General features: G+C 37.3%; 1 protein-coding gene across 9 annotated transcripts in view; it reads right to left on the bottom strand.

Annotated features, from left to right (window-relative positions):
- Positions 1-280: 280 nt before the first annotated feature.
- The window catches only part of PDE4D (phosphodiesterase 4D), a 1,076,913-nt gene continuing 1,062,194 nt past the window's right edge, over positions 281-14,999 (bottom strand). For all 9 annotated transcript variants that reach the window (XM_081288614.1, XM_081288615.1, XM_081288622.1 and 6 more), the window contains 4 exons: positions 7,452-7,606; positions 6,465-6,587; positions 5,789-5,971; positions 281-5,244 (listed from right to left, as the gene is read on the bottom strand). In XM_081288614.1, the coding sequence (XP_081144740.1) occupies positions 4,831-5,244; positions 5,789-5,971; positions 6,465-6,587; positions 7,452-7,606 (875 nt within the window). In that variant the 3' untranslated portion in view covers positions 281-4,830. The remainder of the gene's footprint in view (positions 5,245-5,788; positions 5,972-6,464; positions 6,588-7,451; positions 7,607-14,999) is intronic.

Here is a 14,999-nt window from a genome sequence, read left to right as displayed (position 1 = left end):
TGAAAGAATATTAAGTTAAGCATGGAAAGTGCCTTCTGGAGAGAGCCTTTTTAGAAAACACTGTGCTTGATCTTATAGGCCATATATATACTGTTGGGAAATATTTTGTGTAGCAAAAGTAATCAACAAAATTTGGTTTCATTTGGTTATGAATATCAATACTAACTTACGATGTCCCTATCCTTTTATTTCAACAATGTTCAATACTTTTGGACATGTGTGCAGACTGAACTACAACCTAAAACCAATAATTATTATTTGTAAAAGACCAAGTCATAAATAGGCAGAATCAACCCATGCTTTTATTTTCATTGCATATAAAAATTTCATATGAAGATATTGATGTACAGTACTATCCCCATGGGCTGTAAGAGAGGCTAAGAAAACCACTAAAAGAATCATAATTTGTAATGCTCACACACAATTTACCACTCTGAAAACATATCCAAAGAAATAAAATTTAAAAACAACTAAAATAAGTAAGGATGTAGTTTGTAATTATAGTGTCCCCTTTGTACTGTTTAAAACAAAAGTAATTAAATTCCTTTGGGCCAGGGCTGCTAAAATCTACAGTTTGTGTCGAAAAATAAAATAAAATAAAATAATAGGAGGCTCATTTTTCCTAGAAAAACAATCTCTCCTTTCACTGATGAGTCACATGTTCCAAGGGCTGGGCAGCTGTGGGAGGTTTCCACATTATACACTGGGGAGTTTTCATAGCTTTCAGGAGATGGCCATTGTACAAAGTTAAATGTAATAATTCTAAGTGGATATAAGTTTTGCAGAAATAAATTTTAGATAACAGTGAATCTTTTATGCTATATGAATTAGCATCACAAAAAATGGTGTTTAAATTGATGTGGGTTTACATACATATAAAAAAAATTTGGTTGATCTTAATCAAAGAAAAATTTTAAGGTTAAAAAAAGGACTTTCTCTATATGATACAGTCTCTTAACATGACCGAAAGCTAATGGAACAGATAACTAACCAAGATGAGTGACACATGGCTCCAGTTTCAAATCATGTTCATTTCCCTATGAATTTGTGGAAGCCAAAAGATTTTCAATAATCACTGGACAAGAATATAATTCCCCAGTAGTGTCTGAAAGTGAAAAACCATCAAATATAACTAGCTGAAGTAGCTCCTTATCTACATCTGGAAATAATTATCACACATGCAGTGTCACTCCATGGCAAGAAGTACCTACAAGCTTCCATCTTGAAAGGGTTCCAAGATGTGTCAGAGGTGTTTTGACTTTATAAAATCCAGCTACTTCCATAAATCCAATCAATTGAAAACTTAGATATAAATGCCCAGCCCTAGCCCCACCATTACCTTACTTAGAAATGCAGCAAAACAGAAGAAAATATTGATTAAAGTTAAGGCACAGCCCTGGGACCAAAGACCTGCAGCTATGTTATTTAAATTTATATATCTTTATGTATTTTATAGTTTTCTTGAATCTTCCATAAACAAGCTCTAAGGTGACAAGACTATATTACAGGAGAAAAGAAAAATGTACAAGGAGTATGTATACACACCATTCATTCTCTCACCAAGAGTTTCCAAATATATCAACACCATCCTATCATGGGATGATGTTTTAATAAGAACTGATAATTTACAATTAACATTACAGTATGTACATTGCAATAAATACATGGTTGTAAACAGACAAACAAGACTGTATTACAGGTAAGGTCATTTGGTGAGAAAAAAAATGCATGGCACAAAAAATAAATATGCATTCAAAAATTATCATAAAGCTTTCTGTAAAATCCATTTCATTCAAGTTTTTTCTTTCCTCAGCTGTAATTTGTTCTATCTACATTATTTTCTTGTGAATTTTAACTGATGCAAAAGAAAACAAAATTAAAACAGCATTATTGTGTTCAGTAACTTGCAAGCTGAAATGTACTCGTTTTATGCAAACTTGGACATAATTTTTTCCCCATACAGTACCCAGATATTGCGTTTTCTTATGGTGTTTTAGGAAATGTAAAACCACTTGTAAAACCTTCTTTTTAAAGCAGTGTGTATTTCTGAACACACTTTGGAGAGAAAGAATGGGGGGTGGGGCATACAGGAGGGAGGGAGAGAGAGAGAGAAGGGAGAGGACAAACAGATTGTACAGTGCATTAGTCTCTAACTCTTGGATATTATGCCTTTGCTACAATTTGATTGTCCATTGGTGGGTACCTTTATAACATGGGACCATTAAAAAGCAGAAAACTGTGGGGGAAACCCTCTATTAGTGCAGTTAAAAACCCTTTCAGGTCTGGATTTTTTTTTTTTTTTACATATTGCTGTTTATTTTTTCCATTATTAATATTCTAGGCACTCTGAGAGGGAAATGCCAAGTGAAGGGAGAAAAAGGAAGGAATGAGAGTGATTTGGAAAGAGGAATAAACTAGACATTTTGCTTTTCCTTTTAAGCCTCTCATAGGAAAAATAAAATTAAAACAGGATTAAGTTCTCAAATATTCTTGTGAAACTAATTGGTCAAACATAGACCTCTATGTGCAAGATACCGGTCTATCTTTACAAGGGAAAAAGGGTGGAAATGCAATAATTAGTTGATTCCTCTTCTGTACTATCTAAAAGATCAGAGACATACTTTTTCTATCAAAGGCTGTAAGCATCACTTGGATCTCAGGAAATTAAAACAGGGACTATCTTCAGCCTGGATTATTTTCCTGGCTGATAACTTTGTTCTGCAGTCCCCAGATGGCTCCATGAGAAGTTCCAAATGTGAATGTTTTTAGGGTTGTAATTTTTCTTAATGTTTCATGTATTTTTTGTTTAGTCAGATCTCTCTTTTAGTCTCTATCTTAATTTTTGGATATCAATGTGAAAGTGGATTATGTGAGCTCCAAACTCTTCACAGAAAAGGTAAACCCTTTTTTAAGAACTGATGTGGGAAGAAAGGTCAGACTAAACAGATGCTTCACGAGTCTAGCTGCTATCAGCAGAAGATACTGGGAATTCATCTTTAATATTAAAATACAGTTCCAGGAGCTAAAATCAGCCAAGAGTGATCTCTATTTTTTTTATTTAGGTAGAATCTTTTTACCAATCCAATACTTTAAACTATATCATACCCTCTGGTGCTAGTACCATCATCAACTGCTTCTTCTTCAGCATGTTTAAGGAAAGTAGTTCCCTCCTTCAAGACATAATTATGGATCAATGAAAACTGGTAAAGCAGTGCCTACATGTTACATGGCTATCCATTAAGAATGAGTAGCTGCTACATCTTAAGACAACTGCTCAAGGATACTCCTCACATAGTTCTTAATTGCATGGCAAAATCATAAAAGCCAAAGAGAACTTAGTTGTACTGGTGTTTGATAATATATTCAGTTACTATTCTTAAAATCTGTATAGTTAGCTGTACACTTTTCTCTATAACCTCAGAGTGAAAGCTAGTCATGACATACGACTCTCATGGTAGAAAATGAGTGCTAACCCTAACTTGACTACCTGTTTCTTTTCATCCATCAGAATGGAGATAATAGATTTGATAAGACCCCACCTAGTGAACATGGACAGAAGTTCAAACACACATTAAATAATAAAGCAGCACAAGGGGGAAACATTTTTCTTACTATAACTGGCAATAACAATAAAAATGAGCACACAATGTGTGGGTTATTAGAAGGACATGCAGTTATGAAATGCATGTCTCTTGACAGAGCAAAAAGTCATCAGAAGACACTAAGTAGGAAAATATCTAAAAAAGACAGACCATTTTAGCTACTGGGTGTTTATATATCTCCCATTTGCTTCAGACAACACCAACTGATGATTGAGTTTCTATGAGACTTAAGACACATTTGATATAACACACATCAAAGTATTACAGAACAAATATTCACTTTGCACACTGTGAAGAAAAACATTGGTGGAGAGCAACTCTGCTTATCTAGAAAGAGTGAGATAAAAAGCAAACGAAGACTTACAAAAAGGGTTTCCAGCAACATAAAGTTGGTTTTTTTTGTTTTAAAATATGGAAGTTGTTGGTATATAAAACAATGAATCACTACAAATCAGTTAATTTCTATGAACTATAAGGTGCAAGTAAAATTTGTAAATTAGATTTATCCAGTGTAGCACAGATTTGTACTGAAAACTTGCAAGTTACTCCTTAGAAAAAAATAATAACCAGTGGCAGATGAAGTTCTGAACATAGTTTTTTTTAAATATAATACCTCAATACATTTAATAATAAAAGTAAGCTCTACAAAAAATCTGTTTTACATATCATACAAAATGTAGAGGTGAGTGCAGCTCACTGAACCACACTATTCAGTCATGTATCAGGAAGACTTGAAATTAGAAAATTATGCAATTTCTGTGGCTCATCCTCCTCCTAGAAACAGACTCATGCTGTGTCCTATTTGTGACATTTTTGTTGCTCCATCCACTAAGTTCACTCCATCCATGTAATGCCTTCTTTCTTCCAAAAAATATTGCAAACAAATAAAAGAAACCCCAAATCCAATCTACTACTGGGCTGCCTGATGAGCCACTCTCCCTTGAAAACATTTTGGAGTTGATTTTATCTGCTTTGTCAGCTCTCCCAAGCTGAAATTCTGTTAAAATGTTGTTCTCGAAGATATCCTCCTTGCTCTGATGACATGGAGGTGAAGAAACTGGTTACGATATTCCTGAGCGCCAGACTGAGTAGTCAAGGTCAGTTTTGTTCAACAAACGTCCTGGCAGATGAGAGTGAGGTGTGACCATGGTTGTGGCATGTGACATGCACTTTGGAAACAATTTTCTACTTAAAAAAAAAAAAAAAAGGCGTGACAGTCTCAGTACTGTTACGTGTCAGGAGAACAATCATCTATTACAGGAGCTTCCGGCTGGCTTTCCTCTTCTCCTACTGCCTCCTCTTCCACCTGTTCATCAAGGGGAATTTCAGTAGACTCCGAGTCTTGAGTACACAGAGTCTTGGAGTCACTGCAGCTAGTGTCTTCTTCCACTTGACTTCCACTGTCCTTTTCGGTGTCTGACTCACCATCTTCCTCTAAAGTTAGTTCAAACTGGAATTTCTCCGTTTGACCCTGCCGGCCCTCTTCTTGGTCATCAGGTGCAGGAGAGGGGCTCTGAGGGATTGTGCTCTGGTACCATTCACGATTGTCCTCCAAAGTGTCCAAAATATCCTGGGCATCAGGATGTACAAGGTCTGCCCATGTCTCCCAGAGAGGATGAACAATATAGTCTATGAAGCCCACCTAGTTAAAAAAAAGAAATCCAATATGAGCAGTCCAATTGGACTAAAAAGGTTAAGTAGATCATGGCCCACAAATATAACAGCAATCAGAATACTACTAACCTTAGTTTGGTAAAATAGTCATTATTTGAGATAAGAGACCATATAAAAGTGTTGTTTCTAGCTGGTGAAAGTTTCTAGCCTCTAGAATGATTAGTAGTTCAAGAATATGTTCACAATGCAAAAACATTTTCAGTTATTTACATGGCAGGATATGGGGTTTGGAACTTATTTTAGAATAGTCAACGTGAATCTAGATAACTGAAATAAACAAATACTCTATGTACATGAACATGGTTATAATGAATGAACAGAATGCCACACCAGTAGAAGCATGGTTATGTAAACCTCAGTTCTACAATTGCAGGTTTTCTATATCATAAGTGGTAAGGTGAAACTGATTCTGTCAAAAACAAATAATTTTAAAAGCCCAAGAAAACACTATGAGTAAACAAATGCTAGCTGCATCTTTCTTCTCTCGGAAGGCTTTCTGTGCCATGCATTACCTGTGATTTTTCCACAGATGCATTGTGCTTGTCACACATGGGACTTATCTCCATGCCACGCTCCCTCTCTCGGTCTCCTTGGCGGAAGAACTCCTCCATTATCCGGTCTGTCCACTGGCGGTACAGTTGGAGAGGCTTTGTGGGGTTGCTCAGGTCTGCACAGTGCACCATGTTCTGAAGGACCTAAAGTAGACAAAGGAATTCTCTACTCAGTACTTGCTCCATTTTTTTTTCAAACTAGAAATTCAAGTCGGATGACTGTGATACTTAAAAATACACGTAGTGTAAGATTTATTTCAAACAGCTCAACCAAGATGTGTCTGTGTGTGGTTCACACTTGTATAAATAGTTCCAAATTATGCCACTTCTACTGCATCTAAGTATCATAGGAGAAGCTGTTTATGTGTGTGGTTAATGAAATTCAGGCCTCCTTATGTGGATGGTTTTTGGGAGGTTTTAGATGTTTTTGGTTTTTAAATATATGGGCAACTAAAAAGAACAGTAAGTTTCTACCTGGTTAATTCTCAGGATGAGAGTGTGGGTAAAAATCCTGCCCATAGTTACTGAAAGTATAATATGGGAGAAATGAATTTTATCAAAGCAGAATACACAGACACATGTGCATGTGTACACAAACACACACAAACACACAACGCAAAGTCAAATAATGACTTACCTGAATCCTGTCAGAATAGTTATCAAGAAGAAGAACCCCAGAACTTGTCACTTTCTTAGTTTCAACCATAGTTTTCAAATCAGCCAGTAGATTCATGTGTTTTGACATGTCTGTTGCAAGTACCTTAGAAGATAAAGAATATTTTATTAAGTCCAAAGGGAAAAGTCAGAATTTGCATATGAAAACTTTTTTTTTCCCCAGAATGTGAAAAGGAAGGAAAACTACTATGACTTCTAATGGCAGTATCTGGAAATGAATCCTTCTAGGGGCACACTCTTTTCCCTTCGTTAACGACTCTTGGAAACCTAGCTAGATATGTACACTATGCAGAAACATCAGGCACTGACCACCACTTTCCTGGTGAAAACATGATGGTATCTCTGAGGATAAGATGTCATCACACATTTTAAAGTTTTTTCATTCCCTGGACTAGAAAGTGGTTATTGGACTACAATGAGTGATTTAAGGTTGCTCACAGACCACTTCAGAAATAGTATTCTGGTTAATTTTCTGCTTATCCAAGAAAAAGAATTCCTGTCTCTATATGTACAAAGCAAGTAATTTTTTAGAAACAAGATATTTTTCTATGTCTCATAATCACTCTGAATAATACACATAGAGAAAATAGTAAAATCATGTATATCTCTAATTGGATGGAAAAAGGCAGGGGATATTCAAGTGATAGCCCAAGCCCTCTATTTTTGCTTATTCATCTTTTTCTGTCTGCCACGTGGAGCTCAGAAAATAAAAGCTGAATAATGAGGTTCAACTATTATTATTCTTAAATCCAAACTGTTATAAGTAGACAACCTATTACAGAATAGCACTGCCAGCAACAGATGCAGCTTCTAGAACATAAAGGGCCATAGAAGTTTGGAAATACACATGCTTTTACCTAATACTCTCATTCTCACATTTGAATTTTTTTACACTACTTTCATCACATTTTTTTTTTTTTTGCTTTTTTTGCTTTTGTTAACTACTTACAATGTCAATGACCATTTTCCTTAAAGATTGTCTTTGCTTTTTGGTCAAATTCTGAAAAATGTCACAGTTTTCTTCCTGTAGCAACTTAAAGCCCACGGCCAAATGATGGTTCTCTAAGACAGAGGAGTCATTATACATCAAGGCAAGTTCAGAGTCTGAAAGGAAAAAAGGCAGATGATCACCAGAGCTGTTTAATTAGAGCTTATTTTTAAAGTTTTATGATACTTTGGGTTTAGGATGCAATTTCCCCTAAACTTCTCTGCCACCCTTACCATTACATGATAATAACAAGAAGAAAATACATTGAATAATGAAGAAGCAGAAATAACACTGGAACCTTTAGGAGAGGACTCCAATGTTACTGACACGTGGAGGGGCATTTCACTCTGTGGGCCTCAGCTGCCTCCGGACCTGATAAACTCAGCGGAAAATGGAATTATTCTTAACATAGCAACATGTCTACAGCATAAGGTCTTATATTCCTGATAATTGTGGATTCTCTGCCCTACAACTTTTATGTGAGGATCATGCAATGCCAAGAAGTGTAGCAAGAAGCCTTGAGCCATGAACTCTAGTAGTGAATCAGGAAATGATAAACATGATCCATTCAGTACCTGGCACACACTAATAACTATATAAAAGCATTCTCTATTTTATTGAGGGACCATGCATTTCTTTACAAATCCAAAGCCACAATTTTATTACAGAGAGACTAATTATGCTCATTTGTAAGAACTACCCTGGATCATCAAGAGTAAATTACAACATTCTCAATATAATGTTACTAATGAAGGCATAAAGACCATTTAATCTATTTCTCAGTCTTCACTGGCATGGGGGTGGAGGGTGGGAAGGTACTACCACATAACTGAGGTCATGTACTTCATTTAGCAGACACAGACTAAGTGCATGTTCTCAATAATATAACAAGGTACTGAATGATAGGAGTTGGCTCAGGCAATTATGCAAGCCAGTGAGTACATCATCTGCAAGCTGGAGAAGCAGAAAAAGCCAGTGGTATAATTCAGTTCTAGTGTGACCACTGAGAACTGGAACATGGGGAGACTGGTGTAAATTCTCTCTGGTAACCAGAAGCACTGATGTCCAAAGGCAGGAGAATATGGATATCCTCGCTCAAACAGAAAGTGAGTTTGCCTTTCCTCCACCTTTTGGTTTCATTCAGGCCCTCAATGGACTGAGTGATGCCCACTGCACAGGTGAGGGCAATCTTCTTTACTCGACTTACTGATGTAAATGCTAATCCCTTCTGGACACACCCTCAAAGACACACCAGAAAGAATATTTACCAGCCATGTTAGCAACCCTTAGCCTAGTCAAGCCACACATAAAATTACCCATCACAAGGTTCACCCCTTGCCAAACTGGTACCTATATGCATTTCCTTAAGCTGTATTTAGTCTCCAAATAAAGACAATAATAAGGTCACAATTCCACCTAACATGGTACAATTATGAACACAGTACCCCTTCTCCATAAGAGGTAAAGCTCTAGAATGATGTTTACTCTTCTTGTGATATTCCACAACTTAAATACTACAATGCAAAATTAACAATACCTTAAAACTAATGTAAAGTCAAAACATCTTATATTGCATGATGAGGGAAAAGGGGGAAAAACAAAGAAAATTTCCCAATATAAGTATATTTACATACACAAAGGTGTACTCATGATGATTAGAGTCCTCATTTCTATAACTGGTCTTGTGCTCATAGATGGTATTTATAACCACATTCTCCTCTTACTCATTCTTTATCTCTTTTGTCTTTAGAAAGTACCTAGTCATGGTTCTTTTTCTACTGGGTTGACCCAAATCTTCACTCCTGTGAAGGGCCATTAGTATTTCCACCTGGATTGGGTTGTTGTAGTTTCCCATTGACTTAACTCACAATGGCATAGTAATGTAAGAGATACCATAAGAAATCTCCTGTATTCCACACACACATTCTTCCCTACCTACACTGTGGAGTAATAATCCAGTTTCCCCTGGACAGTCCACATCAGTCCTCATAGTTAACACTGTAACTCCTTTCTTGGTCTCTTCTTCATTTGGAGACATAAGGAATCCAAAGGGGAATTCCTTCTAGGTCAGTGAATTATTGTCATGCTTCCTAGTCATTACTCCCTATGGAATTAAGACCTATGGGCCACAGAGCATAATGTTGCCAGAAGAGAAAACAAAATTTTGCCTGTGGGGTAACTAGAGGTAATAGTGAATAGTGCTACTTCCATGTCCATCTTTGATTTCTGGACTTGGGACTCTTGGTTATGGGAGAAGTAGCATTAGATACTGAACACTGGTTTTGATTGCATATGGCCTTCTGGAACACTTTGTCCCAGGCCTGAAAGGTATTGCCACCTGGCTGGTGCTGCAACCGAGGCTTCAAAAGGCCATTCCACCATTCTAATCAAGCCAGTTGCTTCTAGAGGGTGGGCAGCCTTTGGCAGCTCTAAGTGAATCATGGCACAACTACTGAATCTGCTGAATCATATGGCTCAAGTGGCAGAGTAACCTGCACAGCAGCCTGCACTTCTGCAGAACCTTCTCTTATTCTGTGCCCCCACACAAAACCAGCAGCTCTTTAGATCACTCGGCCGGAATAACACACCCAAACAAGTAAGTTTCCTCCGAAATCCTAACTGGTACTAGGCATTGTGCCTTCTTCATAGTTGTAGGAGGGGCCAGATGTAACAATTTATCCCTCTCCTTAGAAGAGATATCTTACCATGCCCCATACCACTGGATCCTTAGAAATTTCACTAAGGCAGAGGGCCCTTGAATTTTATTCGGATTTATTTCCTAATCAATGTCCTCACTTTTCCAGTAGACATCCTGGGAAGCTGGGAGCTCACTTTGCATTGTATTTAGCCAATAACAGGAGAAGGTTCTGCCTTTGATTTCCAGCAATTTCAGCCCTGCAGCTACAGAGGGCTGGCACACCTAGAAGCACTTAGTCCACTGATGGCGGTGCTTGATCTGGGAATTCCAATCCTCAAGCTCATCCCTTTACTCCACCACTTGATTCACTGACATCAGGAGTAACCAATCAATGTTATTACATTCCTGGGTTTCCTAAAAATGTGTGAGAGTATCATATGCAGAATCACTTCGCTCCTTGCTTCAAATGTAAGTGGTTGATTGGGAGTACCCAAGGCAGATATTTTATGTATAAACAGTTCTCCCCACAGACTATCAGTGCTTTCTCTCCTACTGGAAACAGCACTGCTGTCTTCAAACTTAATCAGATTAAAAAGCCAATTCCAGAAACCCCATAATTAATTCAGAAAAGTCATCCTTAAAACTTTCTTCCTCTACATTCTTAGTTAAAAAATATCTATTATGGGTTATCCAGAGAAAAAGAACCAGTAGGATAAAGAGATATAGATATTTCAATGTGCTTATTAGGAACTGGCTCAGGTGATTATGGATGCCAATAAGTCCCAGGATCTGGAGAAGCAAGAGAGCTAGCTAGGGTTGCGATTCAGTCTGAAGATCTGAGTTAGGGAATGAATGGGGAGGGAATGGAAGGAGTGGAGAAAGTAATTGATGTAAGTCCCAGTTCACGTTTGAAGGCCCCAAAAGCAGTGGCATGGATATCTGAGAGCAGGAGAGAATGATATCCCAGCTCAAACTGAAAACAGGAATTTGCCTTTTTCCACATCTTCTACTCTGTTCAGTCCCCAGTGGCTTGGATGATGTCCACTCACAATGATGACGATAATCTTTACTTAATTTGCTGATTCAAATGCTTATGCCTTCTGAAAACATTCTCAAAGATTCACCCCAAATCATTTTTGGCCAGCCCCTGGGCACGCCTAAGCCTGGTTAAGTTGTAAATAAAATTTACTCTCCCATCCTTAGACCATAGGCCCCTGAAGGGCATTCTTGTGCTTTAGTACAACTGCAGATCCATTCCATATATACCTCTGCTTATATCTTCTTGATGAAAAACACTTTTAAGAGTAAATTAAGTGCGTATTCATTGCATCAGGGTTTGAGGTTAAATGATCCTGAGCTTAGAAATCCAACAGACCTGGCTGTGAAATCAGCACCCCACCTCTCTTCCTTTGTTATCATTTGTTAAGGAAGAACAACCCCTACCAAACTCCTGGGAGGATTATATGCCAGTAACTAACAGAAATGTGGGGGCTTCTAGTAATCCCCCAGGAGTTTCCTCCACAAAGTGCGGAAACCTCATTTCATCAGCTCAGTCTAAGAAGGGAAACTGGAAACAATTTTTTCAACAGTAAGAGCCTGTTTAAAAGGCACAGGAGCAAGAGAAGATTGGGCCTTAATGTGAAGGTAAGAACATCCGTGTGGTGGGTCCAAGCCTACAACAGGAGATTGGGCTGGCACGCTTAGGACTGGGGTGAAGACTGGGTATGGATACCACGAGTAAGAACTACCTCTCACTGTTACTACAGCTTCACTATGTTGAACCCAGAGTTTGAAAATGACAGCAGACTACACTGTGACTCTAAGTTACAAAAGACAAGAGCAAAAGTCTTCAAAAGGACTTCTGAATATAACATTTGTCCTTGAAATGGGGAGAGGAAGTGGTGGTTTTAACTTAATATTGGTGCTGAAGTCCAAGGGTTAAAGCTGCTTGCTCACTCCCTCAACTCCTCTTTCTGTGCCACAAGCCTGCACTGTTTCCATTGCCCTGAACACCATCACATGCCACATGTTCACTTAAGCTGTCTTTTCTAGCAGAATGCATGTTCCTAATAGCCAACGCTCAATTTTGGCCACCCTGAATTCCTAGTGCCCAGAACCAAATTTAAATACATTGTTATTGGATAAAATAATCTCAATAGTTACAACTATACCACATTTGTTAAAAATGAATTTACCTTCTTTTAAATGTTAGTTAGGTTTATGTAGAAAAACAAAACTCTCTATATAATTCACTAATATGACTATGGGAACTGTATTTTTAAATTACATCAGAGAAATTAAAAAGTATATGCACTGGTTCTTAGATATAACGTCACCTTAATATGATATGATGCTTCTCTGCTCTTAGAAGCCAAAATATATATGCTTTGATTATGTACCTAATATAAATAAGTCTTTCTCCCCACAACTTGGCCATCTTTGATATAAACAAAAAAGGATATTCTTCCAAGGAAAATGCAATGCTATGTATATTCTGTACTTTTGATAGTGCTTTACTTTTTTTCCAGAAAATAAAGCTGTGAAGTTAAATAGATTTTTAATGACATTCTAGAATGTTCTATTCAAGACTTGATGATATAGTACGCATTTTACAGGTTTAATTACCTATATTATCCTTAAAAATAAAAGACTTAAGGAGCTTCCCATGTGGAACTTCAATTTCTCTATGTCACTTTCCTCTACATCCCCAAGTTTTCATTAAAGCTCAACCAATTCTGCCAGGCAGAAAAGATCTCTCTGCTGTTAGAACCTCCAAGCTGCTCAGAGTGAGTACAAGCACAATTAGTGTCAAATCATTTGGCACCCCAAAGTAACACACATCAAATGATTCATGAGAACCAGGATCACAACTGAAAAGCAGGACCATAACTGCACTGTGAACCAGCCCAGTGAGCCCTCGTGCTCCTCTGAGATTAGCCACACAGCCCAAGGTATCCCTTTACCTCGCTGCACTCAAGAGTCTCCTTTATAGTACAGCAGATAACTTTCCAACTCTGGGTTTATACATCTTATAATCAGGACTTTTTAGAGTTCCTTATTATAAAGAATGGATTCAATCTTTGGTTTTGGGCAGACTGGAGTTCCAGCTCTGAGCCAAGAGCAGAGCTAGTGCTAGTCTGACTCACTGATGCTCAACTCATCCATAAACGTAGGAGAAAATACCAACTTAAGTCTGTTAAGGGAAAAAAAGACATTTATAGCACATCGAAAACAAAGGGATTGTCAGGAGAAGTGGCACATGCCTGGAAGACTGCAAATTTGAGGCCAGCCTCCACAACTTAGCAAGACCCTATCTCAAATAAAAAAAAAATAAAGACAGAGGCTGGAGATGTGGCTCAGGGGTTAAGCAATCCTAATTTTAATCACTGGTACTAAAAGTAAATAAATGTATAATACTGTTAATTTCACAAAGCTATTTATTACTAGTTATGAGAGATTTCTTTATTGTATGTTATGAAGATAAAACTTTTTTATTTTACCAGCTACTAAGCCCTTTCTGTGTTCTTCAAAGGAAAAAAAAAAAAAGAACCTACCTCACATGATCCCTTGTCAAAAGCTTACTAGGGCAGTAATTCTGATCATGCCCCGTTACTATCATCAACCATGGGATACTTTCATACACCAAATGACAATGCTGATTCGTTTGCTCAGGAATAACACAGTCCCATCACACTCTAACGTCAAAAATATTAGCAATCCAACCTAAGCTGCTCTGTGGATTGTGAGCTTTCCTGTGTTCCTGTGGTCCGATAGAAAGAAGATCATCACAGCATCACAGGCAGCAAGGAACTTTCAGGTTCAGGATTGTCATCCTTCCACCCCAAGTAGGTGACCAGAAAAATGAGCTTAAGTGGACATCTCTGGCTACTCTCTCAGTATTTATAATCATCCTCCAAATGTCTCCATCATCTGTTTCAGTGCCTCTTAAACTTCAATGGGTATTAAATTTATCTGTAGATGGGCTATGCTAGCTTAAATGACCTAATCTGTATAAATAAGTTCCTAAACCAAGCTTCTAACTACACATCTCTGGACACTTGTTCTAATCCTTTAAATATGTGGATCACTAAAGTGTACTTTACTGTAAGGTAGGACAGAGGTTGTTAAAAGAAAGATAAATAGATTTAAATAATCCTCAAGTGTGAGTTAAGTGTCTCAAAGCAAGATTTGCATTTAATTTTTCTCTTTAGATCTGAGTACAGCCAAGTATAAGAAATAAACAGTAAGCATCCAGAATTGTACATGGCTAGATGGTTATCACATATAGGAAGACTATTATCCACAAATTCAAGCAGAAGGGAAAAAAAGGCAGATTTTTTTTTCCAAAAATAATTTTTTTTGTCTATTTCCTTTTTATTCTAAGATTGGAAAAGAAACAAGGGGGTATCCATATTCAACTGGCCAATTAACTACGGCTTGGGCAGATATCCCTCCTGGTTATCTTCACCTCACAACTTAAATCTACTTAGTGTGTTTTCTTACTAGGGATAGCCATTGATCCTAGATAGTCCTATATCCTCATTTCTCTTATCTTAAAATAAAAATCTTGATTTCCCTTTTAAGAAGGCAGATTATTAACATGAGAAAAAAAACATTTTCAACAACTTTGCATTTTTTTCATATATAAAATTAAATTTATAATATTAATCTATTTTAGTGGCAAGGAATTAAATCACAGTAAATGTTTAAGTAATTTACCTACTGACTTCAAGGACCAAATAACTTCTGTAAACCTAAGCTCTTTCCAAAGGAAGAGGTGGAACATCACCTCAACATTTCCTACAGAGGCTTGCTGTGCAGCTGTCAGAGATGTCCACATTGAATAGTCCTACCATCCTTACATTTCCAAA

The sequence above is a fragment of the Spermophilus citellus genome, assembly GCF_964194105.1.
Source record: "Spermophilus citellus genome assembly, chromosome: 1".
NCBI lineage: Eukaryota > Metazoa > Chordata > Mammalia > Rodentia > Sciuridae > Spermophilus > Spermophilus citellus.
Note: the sequence above shows the minus strand (reverse complement) of the source record. Positions and strands in the feature narration are given on the sequence as shown.